The 12,483-nt window shown below is 42.8% G+C and overlaps 1 protein-coding gene across 1 annotated transcript in view; it reads left to right on the top strand.

The window, feature by feature from the left end:
- Positions 1-12,483, top strand: part of LZTR1 (leucine zipper like post translational regulator 1) — a 34,810-nt gene that overhangs the window by 20,816 nt on the left and 1,511 nt on the right. Inside the window, exons 11-19 of the mRNA XM_082778299.1 lie at positions 572-664; positions 1,647-1,742; positions 2,400-2,583; positions 4,413-4,582; positions 6,464-6,620; positions 7,409-7,535; positions 8,643-8,792; positions 9,000-9,105; positions 10,154-10,234. Coding sequence (XP_082634425.1) covers positions 572-664; positions 1,647-1,742; positions 2,400-2,583; positions 4,413-4,582; positions 6,464-6,620; positions 7,409-7,535; positions 8,643-8,792; positions 9,000-9,105; positions 10,154-10,234 — 1,164 coding nt within the window. The remainder of the gene's footprint in view (positions 1-571; positions 665-1,646; positions 1,743-2,399; positions 2,584-4,412; positions 4,583-6,463; positions 6,621-7,408; positions 7,536-8,642; positions 8,793-8,999; positions 9,106-10,153; positions 10,235-12,483) is intronic.

The raw sequence follows: 12,483 nt of genomic DNA on the forward strand, positions 1-12,483 counted from the left end.
TCAATGTGTATCTCTAAAATCTGAGAAACGTTACCTGAACAGACATTTTGGCAAGGCTAAGCTCTCCAGTGCCTTCTGAAGTCTTAGGTCATGACAACTTATTTTGACAAATAGTGAGTATCAGTGAGGATTTGTCAGGATGTTTCTGAAAATTTGAAGATTTGTCTTGTTACTGCAGACCCCAGCGAATGTGGGAATTTAAAACTTATAATTTTGCAATACTCACACCAGATCAATGCCCTCCCCCAATAGAAAGTTGTTGGTTTTTGTTTTTTTTTTTGCATAGGACTCACAGACAGGTTCTGAAAGCAGGTGAGACACTTAGCCCCCTAAATCCAGAAATCTGCAAACCAAATTGAGACACATTTCTTGTAAGCTACCCTGTTACCTTTCATTGCTCTCACCCTAGAGGAAACCTTTGCATGTGGTTTGCTTGATATTTTATAGCTTTATATACTGTGTTGATGTCAAGTTAGTAAGAAAATACAGTGGTAGTAAGCATCCACAGTCTTTCTGGATATATTTAATTGAAACAGACGAAAATGTATTTTGTGGTGTTTTTGTTTTTTAGTTTTCCTGTTACCCAAAATGCACTCTACATGAAGATTATGGAAGGCTGTGGGAAAACAGGCAGTTCAGTGACTTGGAGTTTGTTTTGGGAGAGGTGAGTAGATTTTAGTGAAAATGGTACTGGATTTGACAGGAAGAGGGGGTCCCAACAGGGGTGTGACTGTGTGTGTAGCATGTTTGCTGGGAAAAAGCAAATTGTGCAATGGTTGTGCCAAAATCTCTGGTAATGTAGTTTTTAAGAGCAGTGCCACTGGTCTAAGTGATGTCTTTCTGGTTTAGTAAATCTCAGTAATCCAGGTAAATTTATAAAACTGTGAAGGAGAAGAAAGCTTTAAACTAAGAAAATCCTTGGGTCATTGAGACATAACTTGAATTTATCAGAGCACGTTACGTGTAATTGCAGTCTGAAAGTGATACTAACGACCTCTGTACTCTGAGGTCACAACTATTCCCTGGAAAGAGCAAGGCAGTTGTTTGCAGATCTAGATATCACTTCAGAAGTCATTTTTAATCACTGAAATAAAATAGAATGAGAAAAAGCTGCACAGAGGAATGTTGTTCATTCTCTAGTAATGAAAACGATTATTAAATTGTAAAAAGAATGTGTTTTTCAAAGAAAAACTTGAGAAATCTGAGCTCATCTGCATTTCTTTTTTGTAAAAAGTTATAAAAGACTTTACAGAGATCAGATACTCCGAAGAACAGTTTAAATAGATTATGAAGAACAATAGCAAAGAAGCATACCGTTGTTTTGAAAAGAAAAATTTAAACTGAAATCAGATGTAATGATAAGAAGAAAGGTCCACGTCACTGAAACTATACAACAGCTTCTACTCAGTCCATGTAACAAAGACTCTTTCGAAGTGGTGTTTGCCATTGCTTAGCCTTTAGGGAATATAGGTGTTGAATTTCATCTGGATGTGAAGAGCAGATGCAGGGTTGTCTTTCATTCAAACCTAAACTAAATGTATGGTAACCTGGAGTACAGCCCAGGTTTCTGCTACTGCTGCCATCTGCCACCACCATGGGATTTGGGAATTAAAGTTTAATATGTGTTCTTCCTCTCCCTTTGGCAGAAGGAAGAACGGGTCCGAGGACATACTGCAATTGTTACAGCTCGCTGCAAGTGGTTGAAAAAGAAAATCATGCAGGCGAGGGAGAGATTGAAACAAGTGAGTATCTCAGAACAGTCATCTTGTGGTGAGGTAGTATTTATTCTGCCCAATTTTGGAAATAAGGTTATTAGGAAAAAAAATAATGCCTGCTGAGACAGATGTAGGAGCAAAGCAGCATCTGATGCTAAGGTGCTGTTGGGCCAGTAAAATAAAGAGGATAATTAGTATTAACCTAGGCTACTGGATGTCCATCAGGGTAGGCAAGGAGCATAAGATGGAGTAGCCAAAGTTAATCCAGTTATCTGGATTTGGTGATGTGGTTCCTGGGAGCTCTCCTAGCTAAGTTCTAATCTTGTGGGATACGCCTAAGGAGACACACATACCCCTCGTTCTGGGGTGGGTAAAGGTTGCATGGAATGGGAGATGGCCTACAAGATTAGACAGATTAAAGGGAGCAGACAAAAACTGCTTTTGAGTTTTATCCAGGAGCTCACATTTGCTCTCATCCGTGTTTGTCACGTGGCGTGGAACAAACAGTAAGTCTCTAATACATATGAATTAATTTGTATCTTGGAGATAATCTTGAAGATAACGAGGTCTTGAGTCTTGAAAATTATGCAGTGATGAGAAAAATCTTTCCTTTGGTTCGCTAGTAAAGTGTGCTGGCTGACACAGCACTGTTGCCATGTTTGAGTGTTTTTTCTGTCCTACTAGAAATCAAAGCAAGACATTGAAGACGAGGGACATCCAACGTGTCAGAAGGATGGGATTGGTGGGAACGTCAAATTGTGTCGCCTGCAGCCGCTGCTGGAAGTGCCCATCCGAGAGGCTGAAGCGCAACCCTTCGAGGTGCTCATGCAGTTTCTGTATACGGACAAAATAAAATACCCTCGCAAAGGTAGGTCAGCAGGATAAGAACAGAATGCTTGCAACTGAGGAGTGAACATTCATTTTGATATGGAGCAGGATCAAGTATTTGTGGATAAAATGAAAGCACTTAATGACCTACCTGAGATAAAAAGTGATATATGTATTGCGAATTTCTATCAAAGCATGCTAACCAGTGCTTCTGTTTTTCCCTGATTATCTTCAAACATCGAGGAAGGGTTGGTTAGTGATCTTTCCAAAAGATGGAAGTAAAAAAAAATCATGGTGTTTTGAACATTACCACAAGCTGTCTGGGAGGACCATGTATCCTGTGGTTGTTTTCCTTTCTCTGCTATTGTTTTGGCTCATTGCAAACTGAGGGTGCAATGAAAAGCAGAGCAAGCCGATATCTATCATTTCTTCAAAATGCGAACCCAAAGGAAATTTGGAAAATGGCCTCGAGAAGCCCATTAGATGCATTCTTTGAAGATGGCTGAGTTGTAAGCAGTTGGAGGCCAGGAAGTCATAGCCAGAGATCTCAGCTTCAGCACAGCAAGTCTAACTCGTGGCCTTGTTTTAGCAAAGAGGTCTGTTGGGCTGTGCACAGCAGGATACCCAGAGGGAACTCCAGCTGGGGGGGGCTAGGGAAACTGCAGCCACGTGGCACGGTCATTTAAACTGAAGTGCATCTACCCTAACGCTGGAGCTTTGCTTCAGCTTCAGTCCATTCTGGAAAGGGTAATTCTCAGTAAAATATTAATTTGTATGCAATTGTCCCAAAGGTTTCCCTGTGAAGCCTAATTAATGGGGATGAGGGAACCTTCTCACATCTCTGGCTTCTGCTGACATTGCCAGATCCTGCTCTCAGCTGGTTCACTAATCCTCAGTACGCTCATTGCAGGACAGAACCAGACCAAACAAGGGATTATCACACTGAACTTTTCCCTTTGTTACAGGCTAGGCAGCCTCTTACCCTTCTCCCCAGCCTAGCACATGTTCTCCCTGGTGCTTACCTTTCTGCAGTGTTACAGGTCTGCTGGGATCCTCCAATGGTCCTGTCCTGACTTACACATTCCCAGTTGCTCCCCATAGTTCAGAGGTTAGCGCCTTGGGGGATCGCTTCAGGGGCTGAGCTAATCACACTTGGCACGCCTATCAAATGGGATTTTCCTTATTAGACACTGGGAAGCCAAATAACGTGCAAGGAGGCTTTTCTCTCTCAAAAAGTAGTTACAGCAGATGGCCTGAGATCCCCTGTGAGGAAGGCAAAGGCTGTGGAGGATTATTCCTGGAGGTGGTTTCTCAGTAGCCCCGTTGCAGTGGTCAGCTTGGGTCCCTGCTGCCCCCCTGCCTTCAGCCCTCTCTTCTAGAGCAACCTCAGATCTGTAAGTGCATAAATACCGCGTGCCTTGCTAAGGGCCTGTTGAAATCAGGGGACCGATTGCTAACACTGCAGAAATACCAAGGAGTTCAGCAGAACAAGCAGTAGCTGAGCACTTTGGAAAAACCAACTGCTAGTTTAGGAGCTTGTCAGCGTGTTTAGAGACTTCTTCTTTCGAGGGTCTTGAAAAATTGTGCTCCCGATGGTCACAAAATCTTTCTCCAAAAAATCTTTCGGGGTGGCGGTTTCATGCCTCCATTTTGAAAGACCACTCATTTCTTTTTTTAGTACCAATTCCTGATTTAGTCTAAGCAGCAGTGGAATTTTTTTCTCTGTAAAAATGCTTCACCAATCGCTGCCCGTTCTGCTGTTTTGAATGCTCAGGTTGATGCAAAAGAAATGCTTTGAGAAAGGTCACTCTTTTTGTGTCGTGAGCTCTCTAGAGTTATGAAAGGGCATTTTATCTCTTGTGATTTCAGGTCACGTGCAGGACGTGCTACTTATTATGGATGTGTACAAACTAGCCTTAAACTTCAAGCTCTCTCGACTGGAACAGCTCTGCCTTCAGTATATTGAAGCATCTGTAGATCTGCAGAATGTGCTCATTGTGTGTGAAAATGCTAACAAGCTTCAGCTGGATCAGCTAAAGGTATTTTGCATACAAAGTAACTGATAAGAAATTAAAAAAAAATAATCTTGATGTAATTAATGTTTTGCAAAAGCTGTCAGCTTTGCAAATTCTGTTCTTCCCTATAATTATAGTTGCTTGGGTATATGCTAGTGTGGATTGTACTGCAGGAGCTCGTGACAATTACGTATGTTTTTTCAATAAGTGTCTGATATTTTTACTTATCTGTCCTGTAGGATAAACAGGGCAGGGTGACTTTGGCTTTTTTCACTTCACTCTCACTGCAGGAAGGCGGAACCAGTGCATTTTCTGGCCCCCCTGTTTAATGCAGAGCCTGCTAACAGGTTCTTTCACCTGGTTTGATGAAAAACTAAACACAGTTCTCCCACTTTTATCTGACAAACATTCTTTAGAAAAGCAATGTATTGGCAATTCCCCATCTCCATCTGGTGGGACCAAGGGCTTTTAGGGTTGATACCCCAAGGCTTCAGACCATGCTTTTGCTGTGATGGTCTGGCTCTCACCAAAAGTGGCCAGAGCCAATCCTGCTTAAAGCTGCAAAGAAGTTCCTCCACTCAAGTCCAAGGGTTAGTGCAAGATCATGCAGTGCTGATTTGGACAGCCTGTGCCCATCACTTGGCCATAAAGCTGACCAGTACAAGCAGAGTGGGGCTTGACAAGCCAGAATGCACGTGGACTTCCTCAGGCACTCTTTTTGCACTGGATTTGGGCAAAGGAAGGACATCCAGGAGAACAGGAGCAGAGTCAGCAGTTCTGTGGATGCTGGCACAGCCTTTGGTGCACAGGACCGTGGTGCCATCAGGTGCCCAGAAGCTCAAGAACTGAGTATCTCAGCATTGGTGGACCCAGTGCCAATAACATCAGATCAGCAAGCTACTTCCACCTGCCTTAGCTAGCAGCAGGGTGGCAGGGGCTCTTCCACATCGCTCCACTTTGTCAGGATCATCTTGAATTGGCATCCTGTCTTCTCAAGTGCTTGTTATTCCTCATGGCTAGGTGCCACCTACAGAAGGCTGCTCTTTCTGGCACCCTAGTCATTATTTAAAACATTTTACAGATGGGTCCTAGGCAGATCCCTGTAGATCCCAGCTGAAATAACATGGCAAAAACTGGAAATTAGTAATTACTCTTTGGCTTAATTTTGTGCTCACCGTATGGTGAGCTGGTGTAGATTATATTTTTTCCTTATGAAAATATCCCAAGGGAAAGCATTGGTTCACACTGGCAAATGGAGTATCTATTTTTATTTATTTATTATTATTTTTTTGTCCCTTTAACTGTTCAGCATTAGGTCTGGTTCATTTGTCTTTGTTCTACCACATTGACTTTTTCTAGCAAGTTTGTCATACGAGAGCTTGTGAGATCTCTTTCAAACTTTGCAACATTTATAGAAAAGGTTAAGATAAAATCCACACAATTTCCTAAGGAAATCCTTCAAGCTATTTGTTCCTCTTTGTAATTCTTAATACTGGATAGTATTAAGAGTTAAGATCTCTTCACTCTTCTAATTAAATTTTGGTATCTAATTGTATAATGTATTATTATGAAATAGCAACCAATCTTAGTTAGCTTCATGAGGTTTTTGGCATCTCCTGAGATTCCCATTTTAGAAATCTTCAGAGCAGTTGGATGGGATTCAATTAATCTTTCCCTCGTTATTTCTTAGTCAGGTTTTTCTAGATACTTAGAATTGTCCCAGATTTTGTCTTTAAGTGGGAGCCTAGATGGTCACTTAGTGAGGGAGAGATTTTATACTTGCAGCTGTGGGATCCATTTGGAGACTCATAAGAAAAAGATGGCTGTTTACCAGCATAATGTTTCTGTGATGCTGTAGGATGACTTAATGCAAAAAACGGTAATTTTTTAATTTTTTTTTTTAAGGAACATTGCCTGAACTTTGTGGTGAAAGAATCGCATTTTAATCAGGTAATAATGATGAAGGAGTTTGAACATCTTTCTTCATCCCTCATAGTGGAAATTGTGCGGAGAAAGCAGCAACCTCCTGTTCGAACACATTCCGATCAGCCGCTTGACATTGGTAACTTTTATACCTTATAAAATTATTAGCTATGGTGTTTTTGAGTTGCTAGCAGTTTGTTTAGTCGAGGAAATGGCCTGGGAGTCGACCACTGACTTTTCAGTTGGTGTAATTATATTAGGCTGTCTCCCAGGCTAAGACAGGACATGCCAGTACTTTCTCCATTGAGCTTCAGTCAGAACATTATCCACGTTAAAATACATGGGAGGTTATATTAAATTTAGTCCTGTTCTCCTTGCAATAACATATCCTGGTTCTGTGCAGAGAGAGAAGAGGCAGAAGGAGTGGGAAGATATAAAAAAAAAAAAGATTCAAAGAAAAGGCAGTAGACCTTCAGTTTAAGTGGAGTAGAAGGTAATCAAGCTGAGTGGAGGCATTGGCCTCTCACTGGTTTATACCAAAGAAGAAGCAGGAGTGAGGAAGAGGATTTTGGGACTAAGCCAGTGATGATTTTACCATGAGAGACAGAGAGAGAAAGAAAGCATGGAAAATTTAACCAAGAAAAAAAGAGTTAGTGGAAGAAAAGAAGAGAAGAAGCTTGCTGTCACCAGTTTGAAAGCAGAGTTGCTGGTTATGTTTCTGGGATGGGCAGCAGGTGAAGGATTGTGGTAGGGAAGGATGAAACTCATTTTGCCCCAAAATGATGTGGAAGGGCCTGCCTTCTGCTCACCCCAAGGGTCCCGAAGGAAAGAGGGCCTGGAGCTATGACTTGGCCATATGTTAGTTTGACAGCACGTGGTCAGCTGGAACTATCATGTTTTTAACTATTTCACTGTGTTGACTTTCAGGCACATCTTTAATTCAGGACATGAAGGCTTACCTTGAAGGAGCTGGGATTGAATTCTGTGATATCATCCTCCTCTTGGATGGCCACCCACGGCCAGCCCACAAAGCAATCCTAGCAGCCCGCTCCAGGTGAGTGAGTCACTGATCACTAAAACTATAAAAAATATTCTTTGTGTAAAACTCAGTGCTGTGCAGTCTGGGGGTCAGCTTGCTTTTTGTAGAAGACAGGAAGGAACTTTGTATCCAGATCAAGTATAAGATGCAGCTTTGCTCAATAAGTGTAATAAGCCTTTAAGCAACAGTGATTAAATATTTTTCAATTTGATACCCAGCAGGGGAAGATAGAAGGAAATTAAAATTGTAGAGACTCTCTAGAGAATGTGTAAGAAGCTGCACTGCAGGACAAAGAATCTTTAAAATCATGAGAAGGAAAAATGGTGTAAGGCATAAGGCTGTGTTAGTGAAGTGGAAAGCAACAGATGTCCATTGAGCTCAGAAAGAGTTCTGGTGGTGAACATCCATTTGAATCATGTGAAACTTGAATCTCTTTCTCACCTGCTGAGACTTAAGACTGGGTATGAATAAGCATAGAAAAAAAATGGTGCATAACAGAGACTAGATTGTTCCTATGCTTGGCTGTAGAGGCAAGTAGTTCACCCTTCTGAAGATGCATTCTGTTCTCCCTGTGCACTGTTTGGAAGCAGTGGGTTTGTCCCTTGCTTGTGTGTTCTGTGTAACTTCACCTTTACGTCCTGCAAGACATTAGGTGTTCACATCAAATTTCTACTTCATATACTGCCACAAGTTTTTTCCAGTCCCAGTAATACTATTCAGTATTAGTTACCGTAGTATGTTACCAGAAACGTTTCACAACTCTTTAAAAGAAACCCCGATGCATGATTGGCAGTTACAGCCTGTAGATAGCAAGGAAATCCATCATGCTTTAAGCTTTCTGCTGGGTTTTATGCAAATTAGACAAAAATCAAAGGACCGTGTGCCCTAATTTTCAAGAAACAGACAAATTCAGGTAGTGTTGATGGAAATTGTGGGGATTATGTTTGGAGTACTCTCACAGGCAGACATATATGAAACAACAATTTAGCAATGTTTTTGCCCAGGTTATCACCTGCATTTACTTCTTTGGAACCTGCAGTGCTTCATAGCTGCCTTTGAACAGTAGGGAGTTAAACTGCCTGTCTGCAGAGTGTGTTACAGTAGTCTTACTTCCTTTTCCAGTTACTTTGAAGCCATGTTCCGTTCCTTCATGCCAGAAGATGGACAAGTGAATATTTCAATAGGTGAAATGGTTCCCAGCAAACAAGCATTTGAATCTATGCTTAGATATATTTATTATGGAGAAGTAAACATGCCTCCTGAAGACTCCCTGTATCCTTAAATCTGAAGTAATGAATATCTGTCTAAAGTGCACATACAGTGCCTCAGCTCTGGATTGCCAGGCTCAGGCTGAGGATTTTCAGGTCGGCATTAGCAGCAGGAACACCATTTTAACTTCTGTTGTTGCATTTGTGTTTACAATCAGTGCTGTTACCTCTGCTTTACCTTTTTTTTTTTTTTCCTTAACGAGATTAACAGCTACCTCTTTGCTGCACCTTACTATTATGGCTTCTCCAACAACAGACTGCAAGCCTACTGTAAGCAGAACCTAGAAATGAATGTTACAGTGGAGAACGTACTCCAGGTAATCGTCCCCAACTAACTTTAATGGTACAGGAGTGCCAAAGAGGCTGGTCCAGTTGGCCTAGGATTTGTTCTTTTTTTTTTGAAAAAAAAAAAATTACTTGAAGCTGTGGGCTGTAAAGGTGTGTACATTTTAAGATAAAGCTGCTGTGGGCTTTTGTAGGGAAGAGTTGAATGCATTGGGATAAGGGCCATGTTTGTGTAGGAAAGCGTGCGAAAAATAAGATCAGTATGGTCATCGGACACAGCAGACGTGAGGTAGTTTCTTGCAGGAATCGCTGTCAGTTCGTTCACGTCCCTTGTTGTGGGTTTGGTGCACTCAGTCATTTCCCAAGTCATTTCCCTGAGGCTGTGCAGCCCCTCCTGAGGACAGCGGCTCAACGACTGAGATGAATGCAGGAACGCAGCCTCTAGCAGCTTTGTTTCCTTGTCTGCTCTTGGGGTCATTAGTGCTGAAGTGTTCGGAGGTATTGCTCGACTGGCCACCAGGATGCTCCTTTGGAGCTCCTCATCCCACAGAGCTTCTAAAGGGCTTTTTAGGATGTACTGTAGGCTCAGCAGCCAGCTCCAAATCCTTTCAGCAGACGCTTGTACCGGAGCAAACGGTGGCGTGCACATGATGTTAGTCTTGTTCTATCAGGCAGGATCTGGCGATGAAGTGGCAACAAAAATATTCCTTGAAAAAGCCATTTATTTGGCAAAAAGCAAGCCATTTGCTTGGTAGAAAACCAAACCCTCAGCAACATGAGCAGAATCAAAGCCTGTGTTGACTGCTCTTGGCTCTTGCCCACACCAGTCTCACTGGGGCACTTCAGGGAACCTGGCTCTGAAACAGACCTGCAGTTTCCTGCTGATTATCTCCTGAGGACTCCACACATTTTAAATCCAAGGCTTATTTCTGATTAGTTTAGAAAAGATTCAGGTTTGTAATGAAAAACATTGATGTTTCTGTAGCTCAGAGGAGTTATCTCCTGTGAGTCAGAACAGTACTTGTGCACTGCACGTCTGAGCAATGCAGAAGGAAAACCCTGCCTTTGCTTTTGCTGTAGATTTTGGAGGCAGCTGACAAGACCCAAGCCCTGGACATGAAGAGGCACTGTCTGCACATCATTGTTCACCAGTTCACCAAGGTTGGTTGCATCTTTTCCGGGGCTTTTGAGAGCTGCTGTCCTCTGTCTCTGCGTTGGTTAAAGACACATTAATGTAGGAATCCATTTCGTTCTTTCTCATGTGAGACAGCTGAGAGCTGGCTGCATGTCCTTGACTCTCTCTGACAAGTCTGCTAGGCACACTTTTAACATTAAAAATAAATAAAAGACTAGAACAATCTAGTCTGGAAATGCAGACACTTTCCAAAACAGAAGTTGCACAGAATTGCTTCCATTTCTGCTTGTTCCAGTTGTTAATTTTGTGCCATGCCATCGTTGGGTTCCTGTGTGTACAACAAGATAAGTTTGTCATGTATCAAATGCATGATTTTCTCTTTCACTGGAAGCTACAAGTGCGGTGTTCATATTTCTGTTGAAGTATTCTCCCTGTCATAGATGCTATATTGTCGTTTGCTCAAAAGGCAGATTACCATGTCCTGGCTGGGCTTTTTGTGGTTTCCATGTATCAAAACATGGAAACCACACAGGATGATGCAGGGTGATAGAAAAGGTCATGAGCCTGAAGTGCTGATATTCCTGTCCTCATTTGAGAAAGCTAAGGGTATTGTCATTGTGTTGCTCATAAGACACACGATCCCTCCATGAGAGTTTCCCAGCATGTCACCAGTTTGTTGCTCAACTATTAAAGGTTGTTGAAACTGGTAGGTATATCACAGAGACTGGGAATTGGGATTTCTGGATGCTACATACTTCCTGGTAATAATGCCATGGCCAGTATTCAAGGAGCTCTCCATCTTCGGTATGTTTAATCTCACGGTCCTCTTGTTGTTGCCCACAGGGAAGGGAAGCTCTGCTAGGTCCAGCTGGTATCTAGAGATTGGATACTCAAAGGGAGGTATTTGGGCTCTTTATTAAATGCCGAAGTTGTCCAAATGTAATGAGTTTTACACTCAGAAATCACTAAAAATGCATAAGAAGCTTTGAGAGTGGAGCCAGCATCCAGGAATCCCACGCCTGGTGGAGGGAGCTCAGCATGAGCTTACAGCCCCTGGCTTTGTCTGACACATTTTCTTCTGGCCTCGTGGATCCTGCAGAGGGGCCCAACTTCAGCATGGGGTGGGGAATGGCCCCACTGCGGGCTACAGGACACACAGGTGGTTGGGACAGCTCCTCGGGTTTGGGGTCACTGTGCTGCAGTCCCCGTGAGCTGAAATCTCGTGGTCCTTCCCACTGGAGGCCACAGGAAGACAAACAGGTTGGAGTGATTCTCACCAGAATGCACTGGGGGGAAATGAATATTGCAACATTTCAGGAAAAAAAAAGATCTGAACTAAAGGGTGTTACTCAATTGTACTCATCTTCACTAGCCAGAATATGTGGAAATGTTTTATATTTAAGCTGCTGACTCTTAGAACGGTTTTCATCAAAATGTGGCTGGAAGACTGTCAAGCAGATGTGCAAGAAATCTTATTTATGCAATGTTTGTGCTTGGCCTGAGAGGCTGCAGTGTGTGTTTTTTGGCCCAGCTCTGTGTGACTGTGTGTGCGTGGCTGGGCAGGAATGCTCGCTGTTCTGCTCCCTGGCATGCCACAGGCTCTGAAAGGTGACTTGTTCTTGCTGTGCGAGCCCGGCAGGTCATCAAGGCTTAGACAGGCTGGGTATATGGCCGTTGTGATCTTTTCTCCCAGCTTGGTTAATGTTGTTCGTGATTCAGAAGGTTAAAAGAGTTTTCCCAGCAGTAAGAACACCAATTGAAGAGCTGTTCCCAGAGGTTCAGTAGTTGGGGCGCTGTGTATTTAGGCTTTTGTGTGTCAGCACTGTGCAAAAGCCCTAATAAAACTGCTGTTCTGAAGCGTTTGAGTGTGTTTTGACACCAGCTCTGATCTGTTCTGCAGCGTGTGCCTCTTGACACAGAGCAGGATTCCCAGCAGTGTCACCGGGGTATTTTTCCCTCCCCGTCCTCGTGCCCTCTTATTTTGGGCATATGATTTCCAGCAGGTATTATCCTGAGCTCCTTCTGAAAGTGCACTCAGTGGTTTCCTTCCCAGGGTTTCAGAAGATGCTCAGAATATCTTTATGCTTTATCACAGATGAGCTCCTTAAAGTGAGGTGATTTCTTTTATGAGATCAGATAATACGGGTTGGATAAGTGGACAGGCTTTTAGGCAGTCTGCTTTCAAGGCTGGACAGGGGCGTTAATGACTGCAGAAGGAGGGATTGCTGCCTTGCTTCTAGAAAGATGTGGAGGACACGAAAGCCCAGAGCTCCCT

Source organism: Aythya marila (genome assembly GCF_965140915.1).
Source record: "Aythya marila genome assembly, chromosome: 24".
NCBI lineage: Eukaryota > Metazoa > Chordata > Aves > Anseriformes > Anatidae > Aythya > Aythya marila.